Source organism: Cydia splendana, chromosome 23 (assembly GCF_910591565.1).
Source record: "Cydia splendana chromosome 23, ilCydSple1.2, whole genome shotgun sequence".
Lineage (NCBI taxonomy): Eukaryota > Metazoa > Arthropoda > Insecta > Lepidoptera > Tortricidae > Cydia > Cydia splendana.
In genome coordinates, this window is record NC_085982.1 from 7,408,333 (window position 1) to 7,425,305 (window position 16,973).

At 37.4% G+C, this 16,973-nt stretch overlaps 1 protein-coding gene across 1 annotated transcript in view; it reads right to left on the reverse strand.

Moving 5' to 3' along the window:
• Nucleotides 1-16,973, reverse strand: part of LOC134801803 (B-cell receptor CD22-like) — a 700,667-nt gene that overhangs the window by 71,194 nt on the left and 612,500 nt on the right. Inside the window, exons 6-8 of the mRNA XM_063774411.1 lie at nucleotides 13,794-13,907; nucleotides 10,446-10,567; nucleotides 9,934-9,991 (exon numbers count right to left, since the gene is read on the reverse strand). Of these exons, the coding sequence (XP_063630481.1) occupies nucleotides 9,934-9,991; nucleotides 10,446-10,567; nucleotides 13,794-13,907 (294 nt within the window). The remainder of the gene's footprint in view (nucleotides 1-9,933; nucleotides 9,992-10,445; nucleotides 10,568-13,793; nucleotides 13,908-16,973) is intronic.

Here is a 16,973-nt window from a genome sequence, read left to right on the forward strand (position 1 = left end):
GGTCCTGGGGTTTAGCATGAGGGTATCGAGCCAGTTTTGTGACACTCGTGTTTTGCTGTTGCTATACAACGCCTATGTTCGCAGTAAACTTGAATTTGGTGCTTGTATCTGGGATCCGCACGAAAGCAAATATACCCTCATGATCGAAAGAATCCAGAGGAAATTTGCTCGATTTCTATATACGGCGGTTTCGCGACGGCGCCGGCGCCTGTTCGCATGCCCGGTGAGGCGCACGCGCTGGGCGGCAAACGCTCCCTCTGCAAGAGCTATCGCTCTATTAAATGATATGTCAGTGCGGTTATCTGACGTTGACATTTTTTATCATGCATCTTACCACGTTATTAAAGGCATGTATGAATTTTTGAATTTAATTGATTAATTAATATTTATTAGCTTTATTGACATATTATTTTTTGTACCGTTGACATGTAATTTTATAGTGTAAGTGTAACATAGCATGTATAATATTAAACATTACTTATAAGCGCCTTGGTTCATTAGACTGTAAGCTTATTCGTGAATAAATAAATTAAATTAGAAAAAGGAGGAAGTATTAAATTACAGTAAAGGATACAATGATGGACAAACATTTTTAATAATATATTTCAAGAAAATAACACTAATAGTACACTGAATGTTGAAGAAGATGAAGTTTGTAACACTTAACTACATCTTGTAAGGTTTTAAAGTATAAAAAATACAAATATTTTTATAAAGCTTATTGACAAAAGTACATATTTTGTATATTATATAAAATAATATACCGATGAGTCTCGCCGAACGTATTTTCAACAAATAATCCTCACTACAACCGTTTCCGTCTGTATGTTGTAATTAAAAATTGCAATAAAAGTTAATTTTTGTAACCGTATAAACGCATCACTCTTTGAATCCATTCCAACTGTGGACTTCTTCTTCTTTTGGAGTAGCACGACGAAGGGGAATTCATTCCCCGAGTCCGTCTCCCCTTTGTACACCCGGAGGGGGCTATGTTCACGTGCCGCGACATTCGCACTTACGACAATGGCACATAAAGTAATTTTAAACAGCATTTTACAAATAAGATGTGTTTACCCTGTTCTGTTTTTATTTTAAAATAAAATCAGTATGTTAAGTTAATTTCTATTTTATGGCATTCAATCAAATAGAAGTTTTTATTGCCTGTTCCTTATGTTTCGAAAATTTCGAAACAAGTAGTAGTTTTTATGACTGATACATATTGAAATACATTGAAATTCCATGTATGTGGGTTTATAAAACCGGCCAAGTGCGAGACGGACTCGCGCGCGAAGGGTTCCGTACCATTGAGCAAAAAACTGCTAAAAATCACGTTTGCTTGGAGCCCCACTTAAATATTTATTTTCTAGATAAAAGAGATTTACAATCGAGTTACTATAATCGTAAAGCTGGATTAAAAAGTAAAACAAAGTCATTAAAATGCAATATTTTTATACCAGTGACAAACCTACAAAGTTATTTACCTTTTAAATTGACACATGTCATGTCATTCATGTTATGTCATGTTACGTCTAATATGTGTATCAAAATTAATTTATATTAAAATTTAAATTGACCTTCCTATAAATAGAAATGTTTACGTGTTTATCTTATATTTTAACAAAATGCTATTTATGTGATTAATAATTTTATATTTTTGTACTGTGACCTATAACTTTCATGTTTAGCAATCTGTTGTAAATGTAAGTTGGTCAAATAAATAAATGAAATGAAATGAAATTCAATAGGATCTACTTGCTAGAGTTGAATCATACAGATTTTTGCACTAATGTTTAACAAACTGTATCTTCGGTTAGAAATATTAACGTGATTAATAAGTGAAAAATAAAGTACGTAGCCTAAAAAAACGTTTGCGTAAAAGTCCTTCGTTATGTTCCACCCGATATTATACATATAAAACCACCTAACAAGAAACTTGATAATGATAATTAACCTACCGGGCACCGCAATAACGAGCTCTCATTATTATTAACCATAAAATACGGGATAACTAAATTATCTCTCAAAACTGGATCTTAAAAACTTCACCCCTGTAATCACTTAGCGAGTCATAACTAAGATGTTTTTAAGACAAAGTGCATGGGTTTTATACATTTTTAAACATTTTATTAGAGACTGATCGATCATTTTATTAGAGTCTTTAGGTATTTAAAAAACCGGGCAAGTGCGAGTCGGACTCGCGCACGAAGGGTTCCGTACCATAATGCAAAAAAAAAAACAAAAAAAAGCAAAAAAAAAAAACGGTCACCCATCCAAATACTGACCACTCCCGACGTTGCTTAACTTTGGTCAAAAATCACGTTTGTTGTATGGGAGCCCCATTTAAATCTTTATTTTATTCTGTTTTTAGTATTTGTTGTTATAGCGGCAACAGAAATACATCATCTGTGAAAATTTCAACTGTCTAGCTATCACGGTTCGTGAGATACAGCCTGGTGACAGACGGACGGACGGACGGACCGACAGCGAAGTCTTAGTAATAGGGTCCCGTTTTACCCTTTGGGTACGGAACCCTAAAAAAGAGTAAACAAAATCTACCCTCAAATGGCTTCTTAAGCCAGTTGAGGGTAGATGAAAACATTACATGATCAAATAATGTAGGTTAAAGTCAGGTCGTTCAGTGACAGATCCAGGTAGTTTTGTATTTGGTTGGTTAATCAATAAATGTTATAACTACCCGAAAATGTACAAATTATTTGTTTACTTTTATTTAGTATAGGTATAAACACATAAATGAAGACACAACATATGGACATCAACATATAAATGTCACTAAAAATGTATATTACTTATGTATTAAAAATGATGGGGGTACTATAGAATAATGTGTTTAAAATGTGTTAAATCACATACTTAGGTACATACTTACATACATATAGGCCATTACGTAAAATTTTCGCGAAATTAAAATATTATTACATTCAATTACACTCCATTTTTGTTCCCGACAAAAGAAATAAAGCCATATTAAAGCAGGTTTTATCAACACAAATAAAAAACCGGCCAAGTGCGAGTCGGACTCGCGCACCAAGTGTTCCGCAATATTATGCAAAAAACGGCAAAAAAATCACGTTTGTAGTAGGTATTGAGCCCCACTTAAATATTTATCATATTTTGTTTTTCGTATTTATTGTTCGGCAACAGAAATACATCATCTGTAAAAAATTCAACTGCCTAGCTATCACGGTTCATGAGATACAGCCTGGTGGCAGACAGACAGCCGGACAGCGGAGTCTTATTAATAGGGTCTTGTTTTTAGGGTTTCGTACCCTTTGGGTACGGAAGCACAGAATAAATAATAGTACTACCGTACAGAAAGGAAACTTCCTACAAAACCGAAGTTTGACAGCGGTTTAAGGTCGAATCATGCTGTCCCTTTCTAAGATATGGCACTATCCCTTTCGGCTATTTAGGGTTGTCAAAATTGAAGCCATTATCTTATCTGTGGTCGTGCACGCAAAGGGACGTCAAGTTGTGTTAATCCTAATAATTGCTCGGAGCAATGCTGAGCCGAACGGAGCCGAGTTTGCCCGAAGGGAGGAGTTTCGCAACCTGACGGAACCCTAAAAAGCAATGTTTACATTTTATCGTGGCCATATTTATTCGACAACATAAACTACGCCGCGAGCAGTCAATCCTCGTTAACGGGAACGGCGGCCATTTATATCCACGATACGATTTACTTTAACTTAAATAAATTTGTCACTATCCCCCTTAATACTGTTTCCATGTAGGTTGTTTAAGGCTGTGTTTACACTGTGTGTCATTGGCAAGCTACATTTGCAAGTGAGGTAATAAAAATTAAGTAACTTTTTAAGTCGAACTCTACATGAAACCGTAAAATTAGCTTAAACTTTTAAAGTTTTGTTTTGTTACTTTAAAAGCTTAATTTTGAGTACCAAATTTTTACCTTGCGTTTTTTTTAGCTTTTTGGCCATTGACGTATATATCTAAGGACTGGCCTTACGGGCACTAAAAATGGTACTATTTCAGCGGTGTCACTCACGAATTCGAGCCAATCGTGCAGTTTAACGCAACTAGTTGCGACCAATCGCGCGCGTGATGCGAAGACATCAACCAATCGCGTTGTAGCGGTGTCACACCGCTGTACTGGCCCCTGTCATGCCTCATTATTATTAGCCGTAAGGCCAGTCCTTAGGTAGTCTGTAATAATCTTTAACTACATTGAATGCCTACAATCCTAATATTTAATAAGTATGCGTCAGTGTTTCTAGACTCTTCTCATTTCGTATAACAATGTTGGTTAGGTCTGACCTGCTAGCATGAGTTGCGTTCTCGCGCGCGACTCCATAAGCCCGCTCCACACTCGCGTTCGCGGCTTCGCGCACGAGTGTGGAGGGGGCTATATCTAGCGCGACTTCAAGTATCGACTCGCGCGCGAGAACGCAACTTATGCTGGACCGCCAGTAGCATCTAACTGCGCCTTAACTATAACACAAATCCCATTTATGGTATTTTGCCCATATTTCCCGATTGGCTCACAAGTATATCAAGCTGTCAATTAACCAACAGATTAGCATCGTTATGTATGGACCGATCATATCGCAGGTTTGCAAACGATTTATGCGTGTAGTTCAAGGAATTTGAATAGCCTATGATACAGTTAAGGAAGTCATCAATTAAATTCAAATTCATGCGAAATTTTTCCTATTCAATAAATGTGTAGCATTATTAACAAGCTTTTATTAGGTCGACCTGTATGTAACTAATTTGTAATGGAATCTAAGGTAACTAATTTAACCATCTTCCAAGGATCGTAGCGTCATGAAAATTGGCAGCTGTATGTAGTTCTGATGACAATACAATAATATGGTACTGTCGAACTGATCTGATGATGGAGACAGGAGGTGGCCATAGGAACTCTGGGATGAAACAACGCAACCTAATTGTGTTAGGGGTTTTTTAGAATTGTCTCGATGAGTATTAGTTGTCTGTCGTAAGAAAGGTACAGTCAGCGATAAAAGCTTGTACCAATAATGAAATTTTTGCCAAAAACTTATTTTATTCATAAGCGCTGGTGGCCTAGTGGTTAAGAGCGTGCGACTTTCAATCCGGAGGTCGCGGGTACAAACCCGGCTCGTAGAGTTTTTCGGAACTTATGCACGAAATATCATTTGATATTTACCAGTTGCTTTTCGGTGAAGGAAAACATCGTGAGGAAACCGGACTAATCCCGGCCTAGTTTACCCTCTGGGTTGGAAGGTCAGATGGCAAAAACTAGTGCCTACGTCAATTCTTGGGATTAGTTGTCAAGCGGACCCCAGGCTCCCATGAGCCAAAATGCCGGGACAAAGCGAGGAAGAAGTGTACCTAGCATGCTTTTGGGTTTGTTGCAAATTTTTTCGTCACATTTTGATAAAATTCGGTAAGTTTAAAGCTCTTCATTCTGGGCGGAATAAACGACCCGATTTTGGGATAAAAATTGTTTAAAATTTTCCGTTGAGTTCCGAAAATTCCGTTTTCATAATTCAGAGTACATTTTTCAGGAGATACGGTGAAATTGTGCCTATACTGTTCAAAATAAGGAATTCTGTCGATACGAAAATTTTATCGAAAGGTGACACAAAAACGACAAAAATAAAAGTCGGCCCTGATAATGAAATTCTAAACTCAACGGATTATTTTGTGATATTTCTTTATGCCTAAAATATCTGGTTAAATTTTTATTAGGTACCTATGTGATCACGTGATCAGGTATATTTTTTATTGATTAAGGTTCTTTACCGACATTTAGAAATATAAATGTTAACAATTTAACCAACTTCAAAAAGTTTAAAATAAACCACTTATAAGCGCTACTCTATCTTTATAGTAAGCTATATTTTTAAAATACAAAGACAGAAACGGATGGAGAAAGATCGTAGGAGAGAAAGTGATACGGCAGGGAGGTCACGATCCTCAATATTGAGGAATACGACGCAAGGAGGATAATTTTAAAGTAGGCACAATTAAGCTTCACGCATGAAGTTTATACAGTTAGTTGCATAACTGAGTCAATATCAGTACCTCAGTAAAATGTAAATAATTTGATGACAAACAAATTTGCCTGAAAAATCTATACGCAGAATATCTACTTCTTAAGTGCTGCTACAAAACTTTATTACAAATGATATTCTTCCGTCTTATACATTTTTCTTAATTTCATACTGAAAACTGTAAAATTTGACCTAACTTATTTTTCGCATTACTTAATTTTTCTTAGGCATTCCCAATTCGGTATCTCATTTAAAGTAAGGAATTCTATGCCCATTGTAATACTTATTAATCAATCAAATCAAATCAAAATCAAAAATATAGTTTATTCATGTAGGCCTAGCAACAAGCTCTTATGAATCGTAATTAATCTTAATCTAATTATCAGAGCAATTTATTGATGTTAATATTATTCCATAATAAAATTGGATTATTATACATATCACATTTAACACTAAGAATTTCACAAAAGGATCGTCAAACATTAAAAAGATTGTATAAAAAAATACTAGTCTAGAATTTCTAGAATAAAATCTAAATGTCAATCATTTCAGTCAGGCTTATTTTTGTACTTAGTTGCTGGCGATGTATAGTCCGGTGCAAAACTGAGTCAAGGCAAATAGCCTAAACAATTTGTTGTTGGTTAAATTTCGGAGTGAACTTCATTCTGGGATAACTATAAAAATATGTTAGATATAATATTAATTATATACCACATTATAAAGAGCATATAATGTACTATTTTAACTAATTACCTTACATGGACGTATCAAAGAAAAATATAAATTTTAGGCTGATTTAAAAAAAGGAAGTTTAACAGTTTTTCCTTCAAAATATAGTATGAACGAAAAAATCAAGATTGTGAATGCAATTAATAAGAATCAGTTTCACATATGGATAGATTGCTGACACTGAGACAAACACATATCACCTAAAAGTTTTATATTTTTCTGTAGATTTATCAGACTAATCTACATTTAACGACATCGGTGCAAAACTGATTCAGTAATCTAATGGATAAAATTATTATTTTTATCTGCAATAACATAATGGTTCAGTCAGTTTATCAGTGTTGTAAACCATTAATAATAAAATAGTAACTGAATAACAGGCCTTTTGTGAAATAATGAAAGAAGCATGTCAAAGTGATGCACATTGACTCAGTTATGCAACTAACTGTATATTATGAACAAAATATTTTTTATTCGGATGTTGGTTACCATTATATCATATTACAAATGCATTTCCGTTATTAAAATATCATTTAATTGCTTCAAATAATAAATAAAAAGTACAAAAATTTGCCTGCGAAAAGCTAGTGAGAGAAACACAACGCCATTAGTCATTCATTTTAACAAATTGTTAAGACCAACCAAGAGTGAAAGAGATGGCATTATGACCTGAGTCGCCACTAAGTAGCAAACGTCAGTTGCGTTCACACCGAATGACGTCATCAGTTCTGTCCAATTCGCGGCCAAAAATTATGAGCGTTTCAACTGCTCAAAATTTCTCAACATTTTTAAATATTTTTTAATAATATTATGGGAAGGTTTATAAAAGTATTTTTATTATTCCTGGTGTTCAAACGATATAAACAATGATAAAAAAAAAAAAGTCACGCCTGAGGCTAATTGTTTATTACTTTTACGAACGGAACCCTAAAAGAAAGTCTACCCAAAGTAAAGCAGAAAGAGGCACTACACGACTAGTTTAATTAAACTTCGAATAAATTTACAGGACTAATGATATTTCTTTCAAGTGTTCATAATTGCGCGAGTTTCAATTGTAAATGCACGCTTTGTTTCCAGTTCTTGCAATTAACTTGCACTGGGTGACTTGAGCGCAGTGTATGTATTACAAGCAGTTTTATACTCCGAAATAAATGTCAAACTAAGAAAACGTGGCCAAAGCCTCCAGAAGGGCTACGATGGACGGCTCTTTATCATCTGTCACCATGCCTGTCACGTTCTAACAATTATATAAGTGCAAAGGGACGCATGACATGACAGGTGATAAAAACGCGATCATAATACCGCTGCAGGGCCCAGGGCTGGAATCGAAGCGCTCTCTACTATGGCTGCAAGTGCCTGAGCCCCACGGCCACCCAGGTCACGGCGGCATAGGTTGAATTTTTCCAAGTATATGCAATTTTTCCTGAGGACTTGTGGCGTCCCCTTCCTTATGGTTTTTTTTAGTATAATATGATATTTATTTAAAACTCATCTATAATAAAATCTAAATTCTTGTAGATTCAAAAATGGTTACATCTTTTATCAAAAGTCGTTCATTCGTTTTATTGCGTTCGGTTTTTTCCTGTATGTCTAATGACAGAGTTGCTAAGCGCATCTTCTATTCTGAGTTGCAAGCGGAAATAGGGCGGCCAACTTTTGCGCTACAAAGATGTGCTGAAGCGTCACATGCGGAGATGTGACATTGAGCCATCGCGCTGGTAGACTTCGGCACAAGATCGGCCGAAGTGGAGGCATACAGTAAGTACAAAAGTGCAAGCCTTTGAAGAGCAGAGGCGAGTGGAACTCGACGCGAAGCGTGACGAGTTAAAGACCCATCCACCTGTAGTCATAAACTACAATTTTGTCGGATGGTGCTGACCTGCGGTGAGTGTGGACGCACATTCACTGCAAAAATAGGCTACGTCAGCCACCTCGTCGTCAGCTCGCAGCCAGTACATACTAAGTCGCCGAGGTCGAAATCAGCTAGAACGGGATGTTGCGTTGGTTTTTTTTTATAATTTTATATTATATTCCATTGAAATATAGGAAGTCAGGATACTACCAATATAAATGAACTGTGGCTGAGTGACTTGAACTCTCATAATTGTCTCCAGTCGAGTGTTTGAAGCTCTGTTAAGCTTCCGTAAGTTCCGTAAAAGCACTAGTACGTTTGTGTAAGCTTTTGAAAGCTTGGTGTGTCGCTCTTGAATTAGATAAAAGAGTTTCTATTGCTTCTTTGTCAGTTCAAGTTAGATAACTTTAGAAATAACTTTTAATTCAGTGCCTTCAAAAGGGTTTATTGAGACAGTAAGTAATTATATTGTTCATTCATTCATTCATTTTATTTGTATTGATCATACATTCGGCTCGATTCGGAAAATGAATTAGATTTGTACTAAACTTCAACAAGTTACGATACGGATAATTTTAAGACATTTATAAGATAGATATGTCAAATTTGACGTTTCCGCGATTCTGGAGGTCCTCTTGAACGATTTCGACAAGTTATGACTTAGATATCCAAGTCACATCTAGTCGATATCTAATGTAGATCTAGTTGATCTCTAAATCGTCTCAAGATCTTGTGATTATCTCGAAATCCGAATAGGCCTGATTGTCAGTGTTATAATTAGGTACATAGGTATGCAGCACTGACATAAACGCTATCGAGAACGTAACTTAATTTCTATGCATCTCACTCGTACTCGCATATTAGTGCGACCGAGATGTATAGAAAGTAAATTACGTAGACGTTAGCGTATATTTATGTCAGTTTTGACACTGTCAGTGACTCATGGTACGGGTACGGGAGATGTTGCGAATATTCGCATCCGCATCCGCAACCGCGGCGCATTATTTTCAATTTAAATATGTATCCGCATCCGCGGATGTCAAAAAATCTGCATCCGCAACATCCCTGGTCAGTACGCCTAGCACAGAAGTGGCGCGACAGTATCACGCCCGCGAGATAGACTAGGTACTCGTCTTTTTCTAACTGTAGGTATTAATTAGAGAGGTGCGGGTAGTCTATTTCACGGGATACTGTCACGCCACTCCTGTGCCAGTGCTGTGCTGTGGCGCGATTCCAAGTGGATCTTAGCCTGCTACAGGCTTCAGGCTACAGGCATCACAAACCCACCAGCCTATTCCTGCAGTATATGAATATGTTTACAAAATGACTGTTACTCACGGTTTACGTCGATGGAGAGACTCTCGGAGACCGGCGCCAGCGACGGGTCTGTCACGGCCTGTTAAAACAGATAACAATTACTATTCATTATTAATTTTAGCCAAAATGTGTCAAATTGGTTGTCGTCTAGGTTAAGAAGTAAAACATCATTTCAGGTTCCGTAAAATGGGGTGAGTTGGGACAAATCCGAAGTTCAAACCTCAATAAAGGCCTGTGCACACCGGCTTGCGTGTGCGTGACGTGCACGTGACGAGCTAAAGGCCAGACCACCTGTGGCCATCACGTATAATTACGTCGGAGGGATGCTGACCTGCAGCGAAAGTGGCTGCAAAGATTGGCTACGTCAATCACCTGAGAGCGCACCAGTGACGCTCTCAGCGGTAGAAAAGCAGTCGCTGTTCCAAAAACGGCTAGGAGATGATGATGATCATGCCTTACGTCACAGAAAGCGCAGTTTATTAATAGATCAATCATTTATTTCATAAAAGCCATTATACCATTAGCCAACTTACCTGGCATGTGACCTCCGTGCCCAAATCTGACCGCTGCAGCCTAAAATTGACTGCAGCTCTGGCTTCGGAATTCGCGAGCAGGGCGTGTGACTTCCACCATGACACCCGTGCTGTTGGGCGACCTGCAAAAAAACTATGATTAAAACAAAATAAATATGTACACATAATTATTTCTTTTATTTTTACTTTATTGTTCATTAAAAAGCTACAAAAGGCAGACTTAATGCCTAATGGTATTCTCTACCAGTGAACCATAAGGCCAAACAGAACAATGTCATCCTCGGCTGGAAGGTGGAGAAAGATGAAGCAGGGCAAGAACTTAGAAAAAGTTCTGTAGCATTTCCTCTGTCCCTATCAACATAGTCCACAAGATACTAATAGATGGCGTTACTATAGGCCACCTCCTAACAAACTCTTATCGAATTTCGGTCCCCAGCACAACGCCCGCCTGGACAGAGATGACTAGTGTCCTCTTTACTTCTACAATCCTTTCTAAGTAGCTAAGCGATATAGGTATTTTAAATGACCTGGGGCTTATCCCGAATATCCCGATACATTTTCTCTTTTCGTTTTTTTAGACTTATAGTGGTAAAATAATACATAGGCAAATATACATTGAAAAATTTAGGGTAGAAAAGGAGATTCAATCGATGTGTGGAAGGGCGGCACCGTCGTCGAACCCAAGCCACCTGGCAGTGGGCTTAAAGCGGTGGCGTGTGCCTCGGATGTACATGCTGGTGGCGCGTAGGTATTTTCTCTTTTTGTTTGGCGTTTGTCGATGTACAGTACGTTCATCATCTTGACTAAGCCACCAGCTCACGTATGTATTTATTCTAACAAAAATGTTAAATGCCTCGTTCGCTTATCAACCAACTCCTATAGGTACATAAATGTTAACAATTCTGCATGGTTTTCCATTTTCCAGCTAAATAAAACTTTTCCAATAACCGATGCCAAAATTGAGTTCGATTTCTAAAAACCGATACAGAAATAAGAAAAAAGGCAATTTTGCTTATTTACCGAACTAGAAAATCTAACGTTATCCCCTGGAAATACTGGTTTGCATTGGTTTGGTAAGGGGTTGCGCACAAATCACGCGAGGTGTTTTCGGCTACTTCCCCCCCCCCTTGACTTCCCCTACTTGAACCCTCCCCCTTGGTGATATTTGGTGAGGTTTTTGGCGACCCCCCTCCCCCCACACAACCTCACGTGTATTTTATGAATTTTTTCTTTCGACCTAATCTTAAGATAGAAAATCATGTTTTTTTTTCTATTTTCGTTAAATAGACTCGCTATTTTGAACTGCAGAGTGAAGATTTATGTTTAACGAAAACGAGAAAAAATATCTACTCATGTGGTAAGTTTTTTTTTCTTAGTTTCGTTCACTGTAGAAAAATACACGTGAGGTTTCCTTATACCCCCCTCCCCCAACGTGATCTATCGTGATTTTTTCGTGCCCCCCTCCCCCTATCAAACCTCGCGTGATTTGTGCACAAGCCCTAACCTATAAAACCCAAATCCCAATTAGAACAATGCTTATAAGATGTCACAGCGATACCGATATGTCAGTGTCAAAAGCAGGGATGTTGCGGATGCAGATTTTTTGACATCCGCGGATGCGGATGCGGATATTTAAAGCCTCACATCCGCGGATGCGGATGTCAAGATTTCGTTGGAAAAAAAAACGAAACGTTTAGTATCTGAGCAAGAATATAGGTGCGTTTTATTTAATAAACAGTAACTTGGCCGACTTTTCGGGATCTAGACGATTTCGTTATATATAATGACGAAATTATCTAGCACTTACGCCGCCGCTAATACGTTCCTGTTACCGACTTGGTCGCCATCCGCATCATGCGGATGCTCCGCGTCGATTTTATGAGGGTGCGGGTGCAGATGCGGATGTTGAAAATAATGCGGATGCGGATGCGAATATTCGCAACATCCCTGGTCAAAAGTGACGTTTTTGGTTGAAGAAATGTGACTTTTGACACTGACAGACCAGTATCGCTGTAATATCTTATTTAAACATTGTTCGAATTGGGATATTTAATGTGCTCACAATTATTCACACAAAAATGAGAAGATATTATAAACAAAGGCTATGCACTGTTCTTTATGCACCCAGCATTATTATTTAATGTACTACAAAGCAGAATAGTCTAATAAAGAAAATTTCACAACACATAAAGCTACACACAAAATTCATTCAACACCGGGCAAACAGCGCGATTTCTCTCCCTAAAGCGCAAAAGGTCGCTGTGACAAAGCGGTAAAATTACACAAAAAACCGGTTAAAATAAAAACCGGTAAAATGTTACCGGAAATGCTAAAACAACAAGCGGAAGAAGTGAACAAAAGGGGTTGCTACCCGCATCAAATAAAATGGGGCCGCATTCAGATTTTTTAATTTGATTTTGTTATGATACGATCTTGCCTTTTTGAAATGGGAAATTTTGATTTCCATACAATCAAATGAAAAGTTTCAGAATTTAACCATATGGAAATTTCTCAATAATGGATTTTTTTCGATGGCACATCATCAGTACGCGTGCACTAGTAAGTATTCACGAGCACAAATCAGCGCGAGCGATAGTCAAGGTCGTATCGTAACAATATCAAATTGTAATATCTGAATACCGCTCACGGGTGTGTTCGGAAAAGTTGAAATTTTGTGCCGTTATTAAAACGGTACGTTAAATACATACCGTATTTTTAGAAAGCAATTGTTGAAAGAACTCAAAAGCAATGGAAATTGGTGCCGAGTGTTAAACAATGAGCTGTGTAACTTTACAAAAGACCAGGAACAAGGACCATACTTTGTAATTCAAAAATTTCAGCAAATTTGTTGTAGCTTTCACCGACTTGAATAAGTAGAACAAAGTGAGATAGTGTCATTATAAATTTCATGTTTTCTTCAATTTTGTACTTTGTCACAGTGATAATAGTATGAGGTCTCTAGCGACATCCATATTGATTGTCACTGTGACAAGGTACGCAATGGGCCATAAATTAATACTTTCGACCGTACCACTGGGCATTTTTGAGCTGTCATAGGGATTTCTCGTTTATCAACTTCCGATTATACATATGTATATCGATAAATACAGAATACAAGTCTTAATTTCTATTTATAATTTCCTAAAAGTTACTATCCAAAGGTTATCTCGAAGAGATCGTTCATTCGCGATAAGACTGCATGTTGTTTACTTCTACGCGTAATCATATTTTGCATATTGTATTCTGTATTTATCGATATACATATGTATAATCGGAAGTCGATAAACGAGAAGTCCCTATGACAGCTCAAAAATGCTACGAGAATTCCGGGCTCTGCTAATGACTCACCTCCAACGGCGACACATGTCAAATTGACCTCGGCCCCTTCATCATAGGGCCCGAGTATGCCGCCCTGGACCTCGTTGCCCTCTTGGTTCAGGATGATCAGCCTCTCTGGAGGTACTGAAACAAATGAAGATGACGTCATCCAAGGCTCGGAACCGGTTTTATCTTCATACAAAAAATACCGGTATAATTACGTTCTTTTTCGTTCTTTGGTTTATTATTTAATTTTTCTAATAATATGAAGTTGTTACCTAAATACACGATTCAGTCCTAAGTAAAGAGCATAAAATAATTAAAAATATTGCGCTATATCGGGTTTTTCAAAAAAAAAACGGTTCCGAGCCCTGGCGTCATCAAGGTCTAATTCAAACTTAAAAGGACATCGAAACGATATCTAAACGATTTCATGTACGTGCGTTTCGCTCGCGCTAATACTTTATGTACGGACAAATAAACAAATTTTAGACAAATAGAACTGGAGCGTTCCATGAAATTGTCGTTGTCCCTAAACACCAAAGAGAAATAGAGAGTTACTGTCATAGTAAATTATGTAGCTACAGTACATTTACTGCTATCTTTCGACAGAAGATTAAAACTGTTAGATTGTGATTTGACTTTGATCATTATTCGTTCACTGATATGTGTTATCTTGTTAAATATTAATATTAACGCCATCTACTCGAGTAGGCTGAAGGTTATGGCGCCATCGCTGGAAAAGATTGCACCATACCTTTGGTCTATAGTCGAGTAGATGGCGTTAATATTATTTTTAAACAAGTTAACACATCTCAGTGAAAGAATATGGATCAAGTCAAATGGCGTTCTAACAATTTTAATCTTCTGTCGAAAGATGTCAGTAAATTTATAGTGGCTACGTAATTTACTTTGACAATCGGCCTCTATGCACTCTATTAAACAATAAAACTCTTTGCTAAACAGGAATTTCCTGAAGATTTGTAGTTATACGAGTTTCCTTTTCTATGAAAAATGGAAAAAAAAATATGTACAGAAAAATAATAGCCTGTTTTAAATTCCGAAAAAAAAACTCGCAACACAGGAAATAAAATGCGTCTGTACCTACGAGAGAGCCCGTGGAATGCTCGAACTGGGGGTTTGCGTTTACGCTCAATATAATTATAGTTTTGTTTACTAAAGCAATGTTCGACAAAATGATACGTGCCAAAATTAATAAAGTGCCAAAATTGATAGTGTTGTATCAATTTGTGGTTGGCACACTGCAGCGTGAAACCTATTAAAACGAATTAGTGGTTAGTTTGACACAATAAAATACTGCATTCAATTAAAACAATTATTATATCGGTCATATCATGGACGTCAAATCAATAAGTGCATTTCCGTTGCCAGGGAGGTTTTAGGATTATACTGAGCAACTTTTACTATGGGACAAACCCTGAAATCGCGAAAAAAAACTTACCTTCGCATAGAAAATAGACCAGCCAAAATGTATGAGAGCCAAATGTTTTTTTACGATTTCGGGGTTGGTCAATTAGTAAAAGTTGCTCAGTATAATCCCAAAACCTCCCTGGCAACGGAAATGCACTTATTTATTGGCCAACCTGTATAGATGTAGAGTTGTTAGGTACCAGGAGGAGCTCTTCAAGCCAAATTTTATCCAAATGTAACGAAATAAAATCTACCATAAAATGAAATTTAACCCACTTACGACATAATTCTAGCCCAGAGGCTAATGCCTTATGCTTACAAATAATATACCTAAGTGACTATTTCTCGATTTCTGCAGGATCTCTTCTTCGTATTATTCTGATCCACTCGGAAGTCTTTAAAAAATAATCTAAAGGTTCAGTCGTCTTAGGGGCTGTCCATAAATTACGTCATCGATTTTTGACGATTTTTGACCCCCCCCCCTATAATCATCCAAAAATCATGCTTCAAATGACATTTCCTCCTACTTCATGCTACCGTCATCCGATGTCCAGACCCCCCACCCCCCTAATTTGAAATGACGTAATTTATGAATAGCCCCTTACATAGGTAATTTATTCGTGTGTAATGACGAAAATTCGTGGGTTCGAATCTCGGTTGCGTAGTATAAAACAGAAAATATCATTCCTAAAAAAAAAAATTTGGTCAGAATCCTAATCACGAAGTTAAATAAATCCTTATAATGTCTTCTCCTTATACCTCGTGTTATCCCGGCATTTTACCACGGCTCATGGTGGCCGGGGTCCGCTTGATAACTAATCTCATGACTTGACGTAGGCACTATTTTTTACGAAAGCCTCTGCCATCTGACCTTCCAACCCAGAGGGGAAACTAGGCCTTAATGGGATTAGTCGGTTTCCTCACGATGTTTTCCTTCACCGAAAAGCAACTGGTACCTAAACATCAAATTATATTTCGTACATATTAAGTTCCGAATAACTCATTGGTACGAACCGGGGTTTGAACCCGCGACCTCCAGATTGAAAGTCGCACGCTTTAACCGCTAGGCCACCAGCCAGCGCAATAAATCCTTATAATGTATTGAAGTAAATACTAAACATTTTCGTTCTTGACCATTTTATATCGCTGGCTCAGACACGACAAAACGTTCAGTAAATTAGATTACTTTACCGGACCCAGCCACCGACACCTTAATTTATAGTCCAGTCTATTCCGCTAAAGCTCTTCAAGCCACAATTTGGCCTGAAATATCCCAAATTGGAAGCGCGTAACCGTATCCTAATAACCTCAAAACAGCTTTCCGGGACATATTGCTATTGTAATACGAAAGCTATTAGCTAGCGCTCAGACCAATCTAACCAACGAACTAGAAAATCTATTGAAATCTGACTAGAGGTCAGAATCGACCCCACGGGAATAGGGTATTTGACTGTATTTAAAATAAATTATTTTACACCATGCGTGAAATAAAGCACCAGAAGATCAATAGATAAACATAGACAGCAGTTATTTTTAGACACAATTTCTATTTCAAAACCCGTATAAAACTATAAAGAGTAGGTAATTTGATTGTGACGTCAAATACTAATGTTTCACATGAATTTCATAGTAGTAATATCGTTTTGACAGTTCGAAATAAGAAACTGATTTGACTAGTAGTCAGATACCTACTCTATTGTGTCGCGAGCGATACAACAGTAGCGTAGGTGCGCGCATGTTGACAACGTCAAATATTGTAATGCTGCGCAAGAGGTTTGA